At 48.2% G+C, this 19,699-nt stretch overlaps 1 protein-coding gene across 2 annotated transcripts; it reads left to right on the forward strand.

The window, feature by feature from the left end:
* Positions 1-1,403: 1,403 nt before the first annotated feature.
* THRSP (thyroid hormone responsive) lies at positions 1,404-18,365 on the forward strand. Of its 2 annotated transcripts, XM_023209324.2 has the most exons (3): positions 1,404-1,434; positions 13,435-14,333; positions 17,679-18,365. In XM_023209324.2, the coding sequence occupies exon 2, from the start codon at positions 13,820-13,822 to the stop codon at positions 14,312-14,314; it is 495 nt and encodes a 164-aa protein (XP_023065092.1). In that variant the 5' UTR covers positions 1,404-1,434; positions 13,435-13,819; the 3' UTR covers positions 14,315-14,333; positions 17,679-18,365. The 2 variants fall into 2 exon arrangements, with proteins under 2 accessions (XP_023065092.1, XP_023065091.1); XM_023209323.2 differs by lacking the exon at positions 1,404-1,434 and having other exon boundaries at positions 13,278-14,333.
* The last annotated feature ends 1,334 nt before the right edge of the window (positions 18,366-19,699 follow it).

Raw genomic sequence — 19,699 nt, forward strand, 5'->3', positions numbered from 1 at the left:
GAAAGCCAAGCCAAGTGCACTGTTTGATCTTTTGACTTGGGGTTTTATACATTGGCAAACTTCCGGGGTCTTGTGTCCCTTCTCCCCGTGTTCTTCGCTTGGGGCCGGCTATCCACATGCGCAGAGGCCTGCTAGCGCTTAGGAGGGGAGCTGCGCAGTGTTTCCTGGAACTGTGCACTGCTCACTCAAGGCATTCTTCCCTTACCAGTCAAATGTTCCTAGGAGGTCATTTACCAGTTAAACTCCACCATTTTGCCTCTTACTATAAATGTGGGGGCCCACTTGCCCAGTTCCTGAGAGCTTATCACCAGTTTCAGGTATTTCCCATCTACTGGGAGACTGCCTGTCCCTGATGCCAGATGCAACCAATTATTATTATTTTAGCGAAACAGCTTAACAACCACCTGACCCTCACCTGATGGTCACCTGACCTTCCTGGTTGAGAGATGGGGGCCTCTCCTGCCCTGCTCATGTCTGACCAGCCACCTGCTGTAACAGAGTCATGGAAGGTGTTTGAGTAAGAGATGGATGGGGGGGTTCTTTTTGTACTGCACAAGGATTGGTTATGAAGGGAGGCATCATGGAGAAGCCAGAACTGGAGCATGTCACTGTGAACCTGGCTGGAAAGGGGACAAGGGGATGACGCCCCCAAAGGATAGCAGCAGGTGGATTGACAGCTGGAACCTCACAAGGCTGGGAAGAATGGCATTCACTGGCTGAGTTTTGTGGACGAACTTGTAGATCTTGACGCATGTCTCCTTCTCTAGCAAAGCCCTCTCGCAGCACCTGTGCAGAGTGGGGACTGGGTCCTCAAACACTTCCTAGACTCTGGCCTGGGTCCCAGACAGGGGGCCCACCCTGTAGGCAGACCAAGAGGTGGCCCGAGGGAGGGAGACTCCGGAGCTCCTCTGTCAGGGCCTGGCCATGGCAGAAGGATGCAGCTGAGCTTGCTGGAGTCCAGGGGTTGACATTGGCAGCCTCCCTGCTGACAGCCCTCTGTGGCCAGCACTTCCTTGGGGAAAACTCAGCAAAAATGTGTCGGTTGAGAAAATGGGGGCAGGAGAGAAGCACACCATGGGTAGACGGACTCCACAGTCTTCATTCATTCATCCTTTCAGTCAGCAAACTGAGGACACTTTCCTAAGCTCTTTGGGTATAGTAGTCAAACTGAAGACTCAAGGCTTGGTTCTTAGACTGGGCAGGGTGGCTCACTCCTGTAATCCTAGCACTTTAGGAGGCCGAGGCTGGAGGATTGCTTGAGACCGAGTTCAAGACCAACCCAGGCAACATAGCAAGACCCCTGTCTCTCAAAATAAAAAAAGACCTGGTTCTTGCCTCCAGGGGCTCCCAGATGAGAGAGAGAGAGAGAAAGAGAAGAATGGGAAGGCCAGGAAGAAGTCCTCCCAGGGGAAGGAACAAGGCATGACTGGAAATGTAAGTTGGAGTCTCAGTTTTCTCATTGGTGAATTGTAGGGGTTGGGTTGCTGGATTACTATGGAGTCTTGGAGCTCTGACAACCTAGACATTTGAGATTGGCTGATGAGGGGGTGCTTTGTTGACATTGCCCCTCTTTCTACCTCTCAGCAAACCTAGAAGGCCTTAGGTTGGCCCCAGGGCCAGTTGCATCAGCTAGAGGAAGGGCTGTGTTTTCCCAGAACTGGGGGAGGGGTGTGACAGGGAGGAAGTTGGGGGTGGGGCTGGACGGGGAGACCTGCTATGTCCTAGTCCACTCTGGTCAGCCCTTCACAAGGTGCCTTTGTAACAGTTGAGTTCGTAGCAGATTCTCTGAACAGCAGAGATACCCGTATTCCAGAGTAAGCAGGAAAGGTCTGGGCCTCTTAGCGTGATTTAAGGACTCTAGAGAAGGGGCCCCACCACTTCCTCAAATAAATAGCTTTCCTTAGCTGGTTGTTTGGCTCATGATGCCTCAAAACCCTCCCTTCAGAGGAGTTGTGTTTTTTAGCTTGGAAGATCCTGCACTTTCCAGATAGGAGACAGACTGACTTGCTTAAGATCATGTCCAAGTTAGTTGTGTCCTTTTATTTATTTATTTAATTTATTTTTTTGAGACAAAGTCTCACTCTGTCACCCAGGCTGGAGTGCAGTGGCAAAGTCATGACTCACTGCAGCCTCAACCTCCTGGGCTCAAGCAATCCTCCCACCTCAGGTTCCTGGGTAGCTGGGACTACAGATGAGTGCCACCATGCCTGGCTCCTTTTTATTTTATTATTATTATTATTATTATTATTTGAGACAAGGTCTTGCTCTGTCACCCAACCTGGAGTGCAGCAGTGCGATCTCAGCTCACTGCAGCCCCCACTTCCCAGGCTCAAGCAATCCTATTTCAGCCTGCAAAGTAACTGGGACTACAGGCATGCACCACCACCTCCAGTTAATTTTTGTATTTTTTGTAGAGACAGGGTTTCATCATGTTGCGCAGGCTGGTCTTGAACTCCTGGACTCAAGTGATCCACCCACCTCAGCCTCTCAAAGTGTTGGGATTACAGGCATGAGCCACTGCACCTGGCTTAATTTTTTTTTTTGTAGAGGCAAAGTCTCACTATGTTGTCTAGGCTGGTCTCAAACTCCTGGGCTCAAGCAATCTTCCTGCCTTGACCTCCTAAAGTGCTGAGATTACAGGTGTGAGCCACTGTGCTGGCCAGTTGTGTTTTTGTTTTTGTTTTTTTTTTTGAGATGGAGTCTCACTCTGTTGCCCAAACTGGAATTCAGCAGTGTGATCTCAGCTCACTGCAACCTCTGCCTCCCCAGTTCAAGTGATTGATTCTTCTGCCTCAGCCTCCCAAGTAGCTGGGATTACAGGTGCGTGCCACCATGCCAGGCTCATTTTTGGATTTTTAGTAGTGACGGGGTCTCCCCATGTTGGCCAGGCTGGTCTTGAAAACCTGGCCTCAAGTGATCTGCCCGCCTCAGCCTCCCAAAGTGCTGGGAATACAGGCGTGAGCCACTGTGGTGGCCAGTTGTATCTTTAAGGAGAATATTTTGTGATCAGTAGCACTTGCTCTTCCCTCTACCTGGATAACAGATCTTCCAAAAGCTGAGAACATTCAGGTCTTAGCACAGCTGTTTCTTCTTCCTGGGCATAATAACCATGTTTGGAATTGGGCATCTTCAGAGGATTTTGTTGAAATGCAGGTTCCAATTCAGTAGGTCCTGGCTGGGGCCTGAGAATCTGCATTCCTGATGAGCTCTGGGGTAACTTGATAGATGGGGCTGGTCTGCAGATAACAGTGAGTAGTAAGATGTGTTGTCTTCTTTTCTTCTTCTATTTTTTTTGAGATGCAGTCTTGCTCTGTCGCCCAGGCTGGAGTGCAGTGGCGCAATCTCAGCTCATTGTAACCTCTACCAGGTTCAAGTGATTCTCCTGCCTCAGCCTCCCACGTAGCTGAGATTACAGGCACCCACCACCATGCCCAACTAATTTTTTTTTTTTTTTGTACTTTTAGTAGAGATGAGCTTTCACCATGTTGACCAGGCTGGTCTCGAACTCCTGACCTCAGGTGATCCACCTGCCTTGGCCTCCCAAACTGCCGGGTGTGAGCTACTGCACCTGGCCTTGTTACCTTATTTTCTTCCTAGTACAAGTCACAATGTCATGTTAGTCATATTGATCTGTAGATTGTTTGTCATTGCTCTCTTTCAACTAGTTATAAGCTGCCCTGAGTGCAGGGACCATGCCTACCTTATGTCCTGTTGTGTCCCCAGGCCCAGCAGAGTGTTGGCACATAGTGGGCTCCCAATACAAGAACTCCCCTGAGGGACAAAGCAGAGGGTTGAAGCACACAACAGGGGCTGAGTGCCTGGGGACAGGAGTGGGGCAGATCATGAAAATAAGCGCTCGTTTTTCTTTCTATTTTTTTTTTTTTTTGTGAGATGGAGTTTTGCTCTTGTTGCCCAGGCTGGAGTGCAATGGCGTGATCTTGGCTCACCGCAACCTCCGCCTCCCAAGTTCAGGTGATTCTTCTGCCTCAGCCTCCCGAGTAACTGGGACTACATGCATGTGCCACCAGGCCCGGCTAATTTTGTATTTTTAGTAGAGACAGGGTTTCTCCATGTTAGTCAGGCTGGTCGCGAACTCCCGACCTCAGGTGATCTGCCCGCCTCAGCCTCCTAAAGTGCTGGGATGACAGGCATGAGCCACCGCACCCGGCTTGTTCTTTTTTTTCTTAAGATACAAAATCTCACACTGTCGCCCAGGCTGAGTGCAGTGGCGCAATCATAGCTCACAGCAGCCTCAACCTCCCGGACTCAAGTGATCCTCCCGCTTCAGCCTCCCAAATTATAGGCATGTGCCCCCATACCCGACTAATTGTGTTTATTTTTTGTAGAAAGGAGATCAAGTTGGTCTCAAACTCCTGGGCTTAAGCAGTCCTCCTGCCTCAGTCTCCCAAAGTACTTGGATTATAGGTGTGCACCACTGCACCCAGCCAGCCCCTGATTCTTTAAAAATCTTTAAATATATATATTATATATGTGTAATATAGCTTATATATTATATATAAATTATGTATGTGTATTATATATATAAAATACATACATATATATAAAATTAATTTTTTTTAAGAGACAAGGTCTCACTATATTGCCCAGGCTGGTCTCAAACTCCTGGGCTCAAGCAGTCCTCCTGCCTCAGCCTCCCAAAGTGTGAGATTACAGGTGTGAGCCACGGTGCCTGGCCAGCTCCTGATGCTTGACCCCAGGCATTCCAGACTGGTGTGACAAGGCAGAGAAAAACAGCCTGAAGCCCATAGATATCAGGTGATGTGTGTATATATAAAAATCATTTTTTTAGGCCAGGCACGGTGGCTCATGCCTGTAATCCCAGCTTTGGGAGGCCAAGGTGGGCGGATCACCTGAGGTCAAGAGTTTGAGACCAGCCTGGCCAATCTGGCGAAACCCCATCTCTACTAAAAACACAAAATCTAGCCGAGCATGGTGGTGAACGCCTGTAATCCCAGCTACTAGGGAGGCTGAGGCATGAGAATCGCTTGAACCCAGGAGGTGGAGGTTGCAGTGAGCCAAGATGGTACCACTGCACTCCAGCCTGGGCAACAGAGTGAGATTCTATCTCAAAAAAAAAAAAAAAGAAAAAGAAAGGTGTCTTATTGGCTATAGTTATGAAATTGTCTCCCAGGCAGGAGAATCACTTGAGCTCAGGAGTTCAAGACCAGGCTGGGCAACATGGTGAAACCTTATATCTACAAAACATACAAAAAATTAGCCAGGCGTAGCGGTCGGTGCCTGTAGTCCCAGCTACTTGGGAGGCTGAGGTGGGAGAATCTCTTGAACCCAGGTGGCGGAGGTTGCAGTGAGCTGAGATCACACCACTGCACTCCAGCCTGTGCAACAGAGGAAGACTCCATCTCAAAATAATTTTAACAATCACTTTTTAAACTTGGAAACTTTCCTCAACCTTGGCCGAATTCATTCTGTAGTTTCCTGCGGTCAAGCCCAGTCAGGGTTACTTAGGATCTGGCAGCCTCAGGCACCACTTGTTCATCTTGCCCCTTGCATCACATTCACACACTGTTCCTGGCCTGTCCCTTGAGAGCCTTGACCCCAATCCATCTGCAGCCAGTTCAGTTTGCCCAGCTTGGGGCATCCGGATCATCTAGATACTCTGGGGGGAGGCCATAGGCAACGCTGCCAAGCCTGTTCCAGTAAGCACCTCATTCAGCCTCAGTTTCCCTGCAAGAGGGCGGGAGGGAAGACTTAAGAAACTGAATGAAGCCTGAGGTCTAGTCCAGGCTACTTCCCTTCCCTTCTTTGCAGGAATTTTATTTTGTTTTCTTTCTTTTTTTTTTTTTTTTCTCTGAGATAGGGTCTTGCTCTGTCACCCAGGCTGGAGTGCAGTGGTGCCATCTCAGCTCACTGCAACCACTGCCTCCTAGGTTCAAGCGATTCTCCTGCCTCAGCATCCCAAATAGCTGGGATTACAGGCGCCCGCCACCACAACTGACTAATTTTTTGTATTTTTAGTAGAGACGGGGTTTCACTATGTTGACCAGGCTGGTCTCGAACTCCTGACCTTAGGTGATCCACCCACCTCAGTCTAATTTTTATATTTTTAGTAGAGAGGAGGTTTCACCATGTTGGCCAGGCTGGTCTTGAATTTCTGGCCTCAAGCGATCTACCTGCCTTGGCTTCCCAAAGTGCTGGGATTACAGGCATAAGTCACTGCACCCAGACCCTTTGCTGGAATTTTCTATCTGCAATGGCTTGAGTGGACCAGATAACTTGTCAACCCTTGGATGTGGCATTTTTGAGCAGGAAGAACTGAGTCCCTGTGGAACCACTGTCTCACTGTATCTCTTAAAGAGACCCTATGTCTCCTCCTTTCTGCCTCCTGCCTCCCTCTACTCCTAGAACTCGCCTGCATCTATGTCTGTCCCCTTAGAACACACTGTCTGTCTTCTAATCTGACACGTGGCTAGCAGCATTTTATCTGGGCCTTCTGTCTGCCAGGGAGACATGGAGGCAGCCTGGGTGCATAGCCTGCTGGGAGGGAGGGAATGATGGAGGGAGGCCTCCTCATGTGCTCTGCCCTCAGTCACTCACATGGCTCCTTTTTTCACCCAATTATTATACTAATTCATTCACTCTCTCTCTTTTCCACCAACACACTCATGTTCTCCCTTCCTTTCTGTCATTCCCTCCAGTTCAAGCCCAAGAACATGTCTGGCAATAGACTTGCCTTAAAAGGGGTTAAAATACACACATAGCCAGGCACAGTGGCTCATGCCTATAATCCTAGCACTTTGGGAAGCTGAAGCAGGCAGATTACTTGAGGCCAGGAATTTGAGACCAGCCTGCAACATGGCGAAACCCTGTGTCTACTAAAACTATAAAAATTAAGGCTGGGCGCAGTGGCTCACGCCTGTAATCCCAGCACTTTAGGAGGCCAAGGCAGGTGGATCATTTGAGGTCAGGAGTTCAAGACCAGCCTGCCCAACATGGTGAGACCCTGTCTTTACTGAAAATACAAAAATTAGCTGGGCATGGTGGTGCATGCCTGTAATCCCAGCTACTCGGGAGGGTGAGGTAGGAGAATCACTTGAACTTGGGAGGTGGAGTTGCAGTGAGCCGAGATCACAACACTGCACTCCAACCCGGGCAACAGAGCGAGGGAAAAAAAAAAATGGCCAGGCGTAGTGGCTCACACCTGTAATCTCAACACTTTGGGAGGCTGAGGCGGTCAGATCACGAGGTCAGGAGATTGAGACCATGCTGGCTAGCTCGGTGAAACACTGTCTCTACTAAAAAAAGACAAAAAATTGGCCGGGCGTGGTGGCAGGAACCTGTAGTCCCAGCTGCTCCGGAGGCTGAGGCAGGAGAATGGCGTGAACCCGGGAGGTGGAGCTTGCAGTGAGTCGAGATCACGCCACTGCACTCCAGCCTGGGCAACAGAGTGAGACTCCGTCTCAAACAAACAAACGAACAAACAAAAAGGCCACGTGTGGTGGTGGGTACCGTAATTGCAGCTACTCGGGAGGCTGAGACAGAGAATCACTTGAACCCAGGAGGCTAAGGTTGCTGTGAGCCGAGATCACACCGTTGCATTCTAGCCTAGGTGACACAGTGAGACTCTGTCCCAAAAACAAAACGAAACAAAACAAACAAAAACCACACACACACGCAGAATAACACAGTTTCCCAAAGTCTGAGCTGGAGAGGAATTAACAAAGGTCGCCCTCTTGGTTATCTAGATGGGGGTCAGTGAGCCCCAGGGGGCCCAGGTCTGCTCCACACCACTGGGCAAAAGAAGCAGGAGGCAGCTACTCTTGGGGTACCCTGGCCTGCCCACCATACCAGAGTCAGTGCTCCCAGCCCTGTGCACGCATGGAACATCATGTTTTCCAGTTCTGAGTTGGTGACCCTGAGGCTAAGTTCAAAATGCAAGAACTAAGTCAGAGAGTAATGCCCGTAGGGACCTGGACCTGGATACAGGAGTTATACAGTTGGGGCTGGAAGAGCCTTCGTGCAGAAATCTCCAAACTCCTCACTTGGCAGCGTGGATGCTGGAGCTCAGGGAGCCAGCTTGCAAGTGGCCTGGAGGCAGCACCAGAACCCAGTTACAGTCTCCAGCCTTGTGGTCTTTGACTGTGCCCACTGCTCAAAGATGGATATTTGAATACCAGGGAAGCCCCCACCTTCTTTTTAAATAGAGATAGGGTCTTGCTGTGTTGCCCAGGCTGGTCTCAAACTCCTGGCCTCAAGTGATCTTCCCACGTTGGCCTCCAAAGTGGAAACCCCAGTTTCTTGAGGAGAAAAAATTCAACAAAATTTTCCCCCAATAAAGTTAGAAAAAAAACAAAATAAAAGTGTTACAGGGTTAGAAATGAATTAATCAGGCTGGGCGCAGTGGCTCATGCCTATAATCCAGCACTTTGGGAGACCGAGGTGGGCGGATCACCTGAGGTCAGGAGTTTGAGACCAGCTGGCTAACATGGTGAAACCCTGTCTCTACTAAAAATACAAAAATTAGCCAGGTGTGGTGGCGCATGCCTGTAATCTCAGTTACTTGGGAGGCTGAGGCAGAAGAATCACTTGAACCCAGGAGGTGGAGGTTGCAGTGAGCCAAGACTCTGTCTCAAAAAAAAAAAAAAATCAAAAATTTTTCTGTGTTTGAAACAGGGTTTCCCTCTGTCACCTAGGCTGGAGTGCGAGTGCAGTGGCATGATCATGGCTCACTGCAGACTCCACCTTCTGGGCCCAAGTGATCCTCCCACCTCAGCCTCCCAGGTAGCTGAGACCACAGGCGCTTGCCACCACACCTGGCTATTTTTTTTTTTTTTTAATTTTTTGTAGAGATGGGGTTTTGCCATGTTGCCCACGTTGGTCTCAAACTCCTAGGCTCAAACAATCCACCTGCCTTGGCCTCCCAAAGTGCTGGGCTTACAGGCATGAGCCACCATGCCTGGTCAGGTTACATTATTTAACCTAATACATTAATTTAGAAAAATTACTTTTTTCCATTTGTAGGTTAGGAAACAGTTTAATGCAAATTCTTCATTCTGCTGACTGGTTGAGGGTTAGATTGTTACGTCTTGCTAACAATAAAGGGTAAAGTAGAGGAAAAGCATCCTGTATAATGAATATTATCAGGATGTGTGTATGGCACAATCTTTTCTTTCCTAAGTAATAATTCCAGAAAAGAACCTCACCTTATAGTCAGGCCTGTGAGGTATTTTTGAGCACCTGTCATTATACACAACTCCTGGGTGGCCACATGTGGTGGTGGCCACATGGGTCCCTTGCCACACCAGAGGCCTCACTCTGCCTCCCTCTAAGCCAGGGTAACTATTTTTCTTTTTCTTTCTTTCCTTTTTTTTTTTTTTTTTGGTTTTTGAAACAGAGCCTTGCTGTGTCACCTAGGCTGGAGTGCAGTGGCTTGATCTCTGCTCACTGCAACCTCCGCTTCCTGTGTTCCAGCGATTCTCCTGCCTCAGCCTCCCGAGTAGCTGGGACTACAGGCATGTGCCACCATGCCTGGCTAATTTTTTTGTATTTTTAGTGGAGACGGGGTTTCATCATGTTGGCCAGGCTGGTCTTGAACTCCTGATCTCTAGTGATCTACCCACCTCGGCCTCCCAAAGTGCTGGGATTACAGGCGTGAGCTACCACGTCCAGCCTGGGAACCTGCTTTTTGAGGTGACTGGACATTATAAACAAAGACCCTAGAATACACTAAGAAGTGAATCTAGGCTAAGTGCAAAGGCTCAGGCCTGTAATCCACTGGAATGCACTTCAGGAAGCCAAGGTGGGAGGATGGTTTGAACTCAGGAGTTTGAGACCAGCCTGGGCAATGTAGAGAGACCCTGTCTCCGCAAAAATAATAATTTTTAAACAACTAGGCTGGGTATAGTGGCTCACGCCTGTAATCCCAGCACTTTGGGAGGCCAAGGCAGGTGGATCACAAGGTCAGGAGTTCAAGACCAGCCTGACCAATATGGTGCAATGCCATCTCTACTAAAAATACAAAAATTAGCTGGGTGTGGTGGCGTTTGCCTGTAATCCTAGCTACTCAGGAGGCTGAGGCAGGAGAACTGCCTGAACCCAGGAGGTGGAGGTTGTGGTGAGCCGAGATCACACCACTACACTCCAGCCTGGGTGACAGGCGAGACTCCATCTCAAAAAAAAAACAAAAAAACAAAACTAGCCAGATGTGGTAGCTATTTGTGGTTGCAGTTACCTGGGAGGTTGAAGTGGGAGGATTGCGTGGGCCCAAAAGTGGAGATTGCAGTGAGCCATAATCATGCCACTGCACTCCAGCCTGGGTGACAGAGTCAGACCCTGTCTCAAAAACAAAAAACAAAACAAAACAAAAAAGAAAAAAAAAACAGTAGAAATCTAATGGTCATCATTCAGCCAATATTTACTGAGCATTTGCAGTGATGAAATGTAGAGTGGCAAGTCCAGGCATGGAGAAATAAATGAGGGATGCAGGGAGCAGAGTCGGGCGGCAGAATCAGCTAGAAAGAAGGCAGTGCCTGCTTATTTTATTTTTTTATTTTAATTTTTGTTGTTGTTGTTGTTGTTGAGACAGAATCTTGCTCTGTTGCCCAGGCTGGAGCGCAGTAGTGTAATCTAGGCTCACTGCAACCTCCACCTCCCGGGCTCAAGCAATTCTCCTGCTTCAGCCTCCCGAGTAGCTGGGATTACAGGCACCCGCCACCATGCCCGGCTAATTTTTTGTATTTTTAGTAGACACGGGGTTTCACCATGTTAGCCAACTGGTCTCAAACTCCTGACCTCAGGTGATCCACCCGCCTCGGACTCCTAAAGTGCTGGGATTACAGGTGTGAGTCACTGCACCTGACCCAGTGTCTGCTTATTGAGTCCCACAGTCTCCTAGGCATTTCACAAACATCATCTCTCACCCCATCACACCCGTGGGGAAGAGTCAGGACACATTCCAGCTCCTCTTTGCCAAGGAATGAATAATGTGGGTTCCTTGGCTTATTGCTTTACGGTCTCAGGCCTCAGTTTCCTCATCTGTAAATGGGGTCTACCTACCACGTACAATTGTTGGGAGGATTGAGTTCTGCTCTAAGAACTTTGTATATTGCCAGGCGCGGTGGCTCGCACCTGTAATCTCAGCATTGGCCATTATGGTGAAACCCCATCTCCACTAAAAATACAAAAATTATCTAGGCATGGTGGAGGGCACCTGTAGCCCCAGCTATTTGGGAGGCTGAGGCAGGAGAATCACTTGAACCCAGGAGGTGGAGGTTGCAGTGAGCCAAGATCATGCCACTGCACTCCAGCCTGAGCGACAGAGTAACGCCCTGTCTCAAAAAAAAAAAAAGCTCGAGGTTTAAAAAAAAAAAGAAGAACTTTGCATATATCACTTAGCTTAGAATAATATGTCCTCAGTTAATGTTTGCCCTTGTCATTATTACAACATATGAGGAAGCCGAGGCTCAGGGAGGCTGGTGCTCTCTGTTTCCCTCTACCGCTTGCAGTACACAGAGGGTTAAGGTGGAAGCTTTGCCCTCTGCAGCAGGCCCAGGCCTGGATTTGGCTGCTTGTTCTGCCCTGGAGAAGCAAGGCCAACTGTCAACACAGGGTGACTTCAGGTCATCTGTGGCTATGCGCGGCCAGCCTGCCAAGGGGACTTGACGAGCGGGATGATCGCTGCTTTCCTCTCAGGCCTCACGGAGCTAGGGCACGCCTATTCCTGTCATGTCCGAGCTATGAGACCTTGGGCAAGTACCTCTCCTTTTCTGAGTCTCAGTTTTGTCTCAGTTTTATCTCATGATACTTATGTTTTTCTGTCTCAGGGCCCCTGTGGGAACAGAGTTAAAGGATGGGACTTTGCACACCACTCTGCTGTGCCAACATAAGCGTAGTTAAGGCCAGTAACTCTGGGTGGGGTAAATATTACAATTTAAGGCGGAGGGGTTATAGGGAAGTAGAATATTTTTTCTTTTTCTTTTCTTTTTCTTTTTTTGAGACAGGAGCTTGCTCTGTCACCCAGGCCGGAGTGCAGTGGCACCATCACAGTTCACTGCAGCCTTAACCTCCCGGGTTCAAGCAATCCTCCCACCTCCCACCTCAGCCACTTGAGTAGCTGAGACCTCAGATATGTGCCATCACACCCAGCTCATTTTTTAAATTAATTTTTTGTAGAGATAGGGTCTCATATGTTGTTCACGCTGGTCTCAAACTACTGAGCTCAAATGATCCTCCTGCCTCAACCTTTCAAATTACTGGGATTACAGGCATTAGCCACCATGCCGGGCTGGGAGGTGGAATTTTGTTCAATCTAAAGATAAGCTTTTTCACAGCTCCGGCTGTAGTGGGAGGGAGCAGAGGAGTGAATGATCGTCAGTTTGGAGGGTGCAGAGAGGGCTCCTGCCCTAGGGTGGAGGTGAGGGTGGCTTAGGTGAGGCAACACTGAGGCCCTGTTCAGCCCCACGTCCCCTCCTGTGCTCCCTCCTCCTCTCTCCTCTTCTGCAGGCGTGGGAAACCATTCAGCAGATTTCACCGGAGGCAGTGGAGGGGGCAGGTACCTGAGCCAGAACTCAGAAGGTCTTATTCTCCACTTGACTCTGCCACTAACTTGTTGTGCAACTTTGGGCCTTTCCCCAGGCCTTCATTTTCTTAAATATCTAATAAAAAAATATATAGCAAATGCAGTTTGTAAACTATGACAATATGACCATGCAGAAGATTATTATCTTCCAAGACTGCTGGTCCAAGGAAAGGTCAATAATAAAGTGGAAGCACTGTAGCTTGTGGAATGACTGGTTAGATTTGGGAGAAGCCTTAGCAATAATCTAGAATCTGCATAGATAATACATCTGAGGATTGGGCTTTGTGGTTTACAAAGCATTTTTTTCCTCTTTTGATCCCAACCGCTTGTCTGGACTGATACAAAGCATTTTTATTGGTTTGTCTTATTCAATTCTCACAATACCACCTCAAATTTACAGAGGATATGGATCTGGTTAACTTGTATAACTGTGTAACCTCATGTCAGTCCAGAGCACTGCCTGGAGGTGGGTAGAGGTGGTCCTGGGCTGGAATCCCAGCCCCAATGGGACTGAGCAAGTTACTTTAGCTGTCTGCACCTCAATTTCCTCATTGGCAAAACAGGAATACTGGTGGTTCATACCTGCAATTCCAGCACTTTGGGAGGCTGAGGTGGGAGGATTGCTTGATCCCAGGAGTTCAAAACCAGACTGGGCAACATAGCAAGACCCCATCTCTACAAAAATTAAATAAATAAAACATTTATGAGGGTTATGGTGAAGATTAAATGAGATCACTCACAAGAAGGCTCAGTGCAGACCCTGATGTGCAGTAGGTGCTCAATAAATATTAGCCAGCAAAAAACAAAAAAATCTCAGCTAGGAAATTGCAGAACTGGGTTTCTGACTCTAACCTCAATATTCCTTGCCCCACATCAAGCTGTTTCACTTCAAATCCTCTCCATTTCACAATGGAGTCACCCTGGGCTGAAGGAAGGCTGCCCTAAGCAGCAAAGAGACAGCTTGGTCTCCAGTGACCTGAAAGAATTATTTATTGCCCTGAGGTCCAGTGTACCAGTTGCCAAAGGGAAAAGCTTCCTTCCAACTGGCTCAGCAAGCTGACAGAGGAGGTGTCGGGTTCTTGCTGGGGCAGTCACGCAGAGCTGGGATGACACGCAGAAGGCTGGCAGACCTATCTCTGGGCAGATGGATCACCTGATACAGATGCTAGAGCCTGAGCCCTGGGATTGGCCCAAAACAGGGCTGTGTTGACCCAACAGCTGAGCATTGGCATCCTGTCAATCTGCCGAGAGCCTAGAAATAGCATGGGGCAGTCTGCTGGGTTCACTGTGTCAGAGGAAGCAACCATGCAGGTGCTAACCAAGCGTTACCCCAAGAACTGCCTGCTGACCGTCATGGACCGGTATTCGGCCGAGGTGCACAACATGGAGCAGGTGGTGATGATCCCCAGCCTTCTGCGGGACGTGCAGCTGAGTGGGCATGGGGGCCAGGCCCAGGCTGAGGCCCCCGATCTCTACACCTACTTCACCATGCTCAAGGCCATCTGTGTGGATGTGGAACATGGGCTGCTGCCGCGGGAGGAGTGGCAGGCCAAGGTGGCAGGCGGCGAAGCTGAGGAGGCTGAGAATGGAACCGCAGAGACAGAGGAAGTCGAGGACGAGAGTGCCTCAGGACAGCTGAAACTGGAAGCCCAGTTCCACCTGCACTTCTCCAGCCTCCATCACATCCTTATGCACCTTACCAAGAAAGCCCAGGAGGTGACAAGGAAATACCAGGAAATGACGGGGCAAGTTTGGTAGACCTTGGACACTAGGGAAGGTAACGGTGGCCATGCTGGTGGGTGTCAGAGTCTACCAAGGGACATTCCAGGAGAGGAGAGGGGGCAGTGGTGCAACCCAGTGGGAGAGGAACAGCCTGGCTCTCAGACAGTGCCACTCTTGCGTCAGGGTATTGGGACCACAACCTAGGAGGGCCTAAGACTGGGCCTGTGTTACTATCCTTCTGACCTCAAATTGGCAATTGCAATGAAGTGATATGGAAACAGAAGGAAAAGTGGCCTGTGAGGGCGTATCTCATATGCACATACATATGTTTGTGCACGTGTGCATTTATTTGTATGTGAATACTTGCAAATGTGTGAATTGAATGAGTGTGTTCTCATCATTGACTTTGTTAAGAATTTGATTAAAGAGGGGCCGGGCGCGGTGGCTCAGCACTTTGGGAGGCCAAGGCAGGTGGATTGCCTGAGGTCAGGAGTTCGAGACCAGCCTGGCCAATGTGGTGAAACCCTGTCTCTACTAAAAATACAAAAATTAACTGGGCCTGGTGGCAGGCACCTGTAGTCCCAGATACTCAGGAGGCTGAGGCAGGAGAATGGCGTGAACCCAGGAGGCGGAGGTTGCAGTCAGTCGAGATTGTGCCACTGCACTCCAGCCTGGGCGACAGAGGGAGACTTCATCTCAAAAAAAAAAAAAAGAAAGAAAGAAAGAAGGAAGAAACTTACCTAGGGCATGCATATTGACTTAAGTGAACATTGTGAATTCCGTGTGTGTGACAGTGTTTCCCAACATTTTTTCAAGTCACAGAACATGGAAAATTATATGGCACTTGGGGGTACATAGGTGAGGCTGCTTGCAGTACTCCTACAACAGGCTGGGGGTACTCTGACCATCCCAGGTTGGAACCCACCAAACGGGAAGCCGAGGGACCACTGTCATGGCACTCTAATCCATTCCAGGCAAACCGGAGTGTACAGACATGCCTGTTGGGAAGCCCTGTTGTATGTACATGTGATTATGTGTTCCAGTCTGAGCCTACATGTCTATGCACAGAGGGGCTGGGGTGGTGAGTGTGGATGAGCAGCAAGCTAGACAAGCAGGTGGTGGCAGAGGGTAGGAGGTGGGAAGGGTTCTTAGCATGGTCATCACTAGTTCACTCATGGATAAAGACTAGTATTAATACAAATTGGACCACAGTACCTGCCAGTTTTGATTCTGTGCCACCTGCCAGCCCTGCTCCCACCAACTGGTCTCATTAGTTGTAAACAACATCCACGTCCATTGCAATCTCAGAACCATCTGATGCAGCTGTGCAGGAAAAGATTCTCATCCCCACTTTACTAGTAAGGAAATTGAAGCCAGAGAGGTGAAGGGACTCACCCAAAGTCACGCAGTAAAGAGACAAAAGTAAGACGGGCCTCAACTTTGAGCTGAGCGTTCTTTCCTCGTACCCGCTGTCTGCCATATTGTGTTATCTTCATAATCTGTGTGAAGCCTGCTGTGTAATTATGGGGAATAAATGTGGACCCCCAAACACTGAGCCTATGGAGATCTCTGCTCCAGGCATTTTCTCAGCCGTTTTTCCTTCTCCCACTTCAAACCCAAACTGTCAACCTCAACCCTTCTTCCCTCACCCCTGGAGGCTCCCCGAGTTACCTCACAGAGGTTGTTGAATTAGACTGGGCTGTGTCAGCAGCTCTGGGTTCACGTTCTGATTCTATCACTAATGAGCTGTGGGGCCTTGGGCAAGCTACTTCATTTCTCTGAGTTTCCGCTTCTTCACTGAACAGTAACAGTGGTAGTAAAACTAACGACTGGTATTTGAATAATTTTAAGATCATTTTGCATATCCATTATCTCACGGAATTATCATTCCCCTTTTTGTTTTTTGAGATGGAGTCTCACCCCGTCACCCAGGTTGGAGTGCAATGGTGCCATCCCAGCTCACTGCCACCTCTGCCTCCCAGGTTCGAGAGATTTTCCTCAGCCTCCCAAGTAGCTGGGATTACAGGCGTGTGCCAACACACCCGGCTAATTTTTTTTTTAATTTTTAGTAGAGACAGGGTTTCACCATGTTGGCCAGGCTGGTCTTGAACTCCTGACCTCGTGATCCACCTGCCTCGGCCTTCCAAAGTGCTAGGATTACAGGCATGAGCCACCACGCCCGGCCTATCATTCCCTTTGCAGATGAAAAAACCAGAGGCCTGAGAAGTAAAATAAGTCCAACATTACTCAGTAAATGACAGAGCCAAGATATGAACCCTGGCCTAATTAGTCTAATTATTTTCCTCTACAGTGGTGTTCCTTAGAGCCTTAGACTTTTGCAGAGTGGGCTCAAAGTGGGAACTGGGCATGGCAGAATGGGTAGAAACCACACTCTGACTCACCAAATAGCTTCAAAGGCCAGAGCAGCAACTCTACACCATAACATTTCAACACACCCTAACCTGATTTTCATTCAGAGGCAATATGGTATAGCAACAGTTAAAAATCTGGGCTCTTGTTCTGGCTCTTCCATTGACTTCTGTATTATCCTAGACAACTTTTATTTTTGAGGTGGAGTCTCACTCTATCGCCAGGCTGGAGTGCAGTGGCACGATCTCGGCTCACTGCAACCTCTGCCTCCCGGGTTCAAGCAATTCTCCTGCCTCAGTCTCTCAAGTAGTTGGGACTACAGGTGCGCGCCACCACGCCCAGCTAATTTTTAGTATTTTTAGTAGAGATGGGGTTTCACCACGTTGGCCAAGATGGTCTCAATCTCCTGACCTTGTGATCCTCCCCACTCGGCTTCCCAAAGTGCTGGGATTACAGGTGTGAGCCACCACGCCCAACCTCTCTTTTTTTTTTTTTTTGAGATGGAGTCTTGTTCTTGTCGTCCAGGCTGGCGTGCAGTGGCATGATCTCGGCTCACCACAACTTCTGCCTCCCAAATTCAAGCAAGTCTCCTGCCTCAGCCTCCTGAGGAGCTGGGATTACAGGCTCACGCCACCATGCCTGGCTAATTTTTGTACTTTTAGTAGAGATGGGGTTTCACCATGTTGGCCAGACTGGTCTCGAATTCCTGACCTCAAGTGATCCATCCACCTTGGCCTCCCAAAGTGCTGGGATTATAGGCATGTCACCAAGCCTGGCCCTAGACAACTTATCTTACCTTTCTGCATCTTAGTTTCCCTGTTAGTAAAATATAGCAGAGAAATCAAATGAGTTATTCCTGCTCTGACAACCTAGAATTCTCCTTACAGTGCTGAGGCACTGCCAGTTTTTCATCAGCAACATCAGCATTGAGTTTTTTCATTTTAATTCCTGCTTCAATGGGCATGTGATAGTATCTTAGTTGTTTGAATTGATACTCACTTGGCCTTTTAAAAATTTCTTCACTCCACAGGTCCCTTCACATGATAAAAGGCAGACTCTGATGAGGCCGGTGGAGCAGTTCACCAGCCGATGATGAGAGCAGAAAGGCCTAGACCTGCAGCCAGAAGTGAAGGCGGCTCACTTCTCTGGGATGCTTCTCTAACTCCTGAGCACCAATTCCTGGATTCCAGTCACTGGCTCACCTTTAGAATGTCTGTTGCTATTATTCACTGCTCCCCTCGCTCCTCTTACCAGCTTGGGGAGGTGACCAGGAGGGACTAGACAGTTACCTGTCCTGTGTGGTATGGTGGGAAGAGCGTAGGTGTTGGCATGTGACCAAAATTCACATCCCTCCTCATGGCAGTCATTCAGTGTGTGTACTTGTGCAAGTTATTTAACCCATTGGAGCCTAAATTCCCTCATCTATAAAATGGTGATAATATTATGTACCTCACAAGTTGATGAAAACTAAACACGATGAATCAAAAGCACTTGGCATGTGAGGGCTATTAAAATAGCCTGATTTTTTTTTTCTCCCTCTTTCTCCTATGTATTTGCTCTGGCCCTTGCTTTTTACCCTCCAGAGCTAAGGGGTAGCAGACAGAGTCTCTTGGGATGAGTGGTTCACCCTCTTTTACTTGGCGACCACTGATGAGGCCAACAACAAGTGAACTATAAACATATTTATTGCAGAAGTAATTAAAAAAAAAACCTTGTATTTGTACATCTTTATTATTTCTAAAGCACTTTCTCCAACCTAATTTCAGTTTTTACAAGTGGTACTCAAGAAAATAAAGTAGGAATTCATTTGATTTTGCCCAGAAACCATCTTATATTTATAAGGCCACCTAATTTGAAATCACACATAGGCCAGGTGCGGTGGCTCACGCCTGTAATCCCAGCACTTTGGGAGGCCGAGGCAGGTGGATCACAAGGTCAAGAGATCAAGACCATCCTGGTCAACATGGTGAAACCCTGTCTCTACTGAAAATACAAAAATTAACTGGGTGTGGTGGCATGCACCTGTAGTCCCAGCTACTCAGGAGGCTAAGGCAGGAGAATTGCTTGAACCCAGGAGGTGGAGGTTGCAGTGAGCTGAGATCGCACCACTGCACTCCAGCCTGATGACAGAGCAAGACTGTCTCAAAAAAAAAAACAAAAAACAAAAATATATACTTTATCTCCAAAACCGAATCTGATTATAAATTCTAAGCTAGGAAACAAAAACTTTTGAGACAAGTACTTTTTTTTTTTTTTTTTGACAGGGTCTCCTTTGTCACCCAGGCTGGAATGTCACCCAGGCTGCAGTGAACTGTGACACAATCACAGTTAACTGCATCCTCGAACTCCAGGGCTCAATAGATCCTCCCATTTCAGCCTCATGAGTAGTGGGGACTACAGGCACGTGCCACCATGCCCAGCTAATTTCTGTATTTTATGTAGAGATAGTGTTTTGCCATGTTGCCCAGGCTGGTCTCAAACTCCTGGGCCTCAAACTCCTGGGCTCAAGCAATCTATCCTGCCTCAGCCTCTCAAAGTGCTGGGATTCTAGCCATGAGCCACTGCATCAGGCCAAGACAAGCATTTGATAAGCCATAAAAAGTAACCTCATTCCAGTTAAGTACAGTCTTTTGCTTCTAATTGCACCAAGCTCCACTGTAGACAGTATTAGCTCCTGAGTCCACTTTCTCCAGGATAATCCACCTAAGAGCAAAGACACCTTTGCAGTGTAAGATTTCTGTTTTCCTTGTCTGGAGTCCTCTCCTTCTAAACCACCTTCTATATCATTATAGACAGAGCTCAGAAATACAAACCTGACTGTATAATTTAAAATGCTTTAATGACTTAATACCTACAGGATGAAGTCAAAATTATTTGGCAAGAGTCACAGAATCCTCCATAATCTGGCTCACTCTAAATTCACTTTGCACTAGGATGGGACAGGCAAACCTTTTCTGAAAGGGCCACATATTAATTAGGCTTTGCAGGCCATAGGTCTCTATCACAACTACTCAATTCTGCTCTTGTAGCATGGCAGTCGCCATAAACAAC

Source organism: Piliocolobus tephrosceles, chromosome 13 (genome assembly GCF_002776525.5).
Source record: "Piliocolobus tephrosceles isolate RC106 chromosome 13, ASM277652v3, whole genome shotgun sequence".
Taxonomy (NCBI): Eukaryota; Metazoa; Chordata; class Mammalia; order Primates; family Cercopithecidae; genus Piliocolobus; species Piliocolobus tephrosceles.

Excerpts from the sequence above, each read along its gene's own strand:
- THRSP (XM_023209324.2), top strand. The coding sequence starts at position 13,820 with ATGGGGCAGTCTGCTGGGTTCACTGTGTCAGAGGAAGCAACCATGCAG.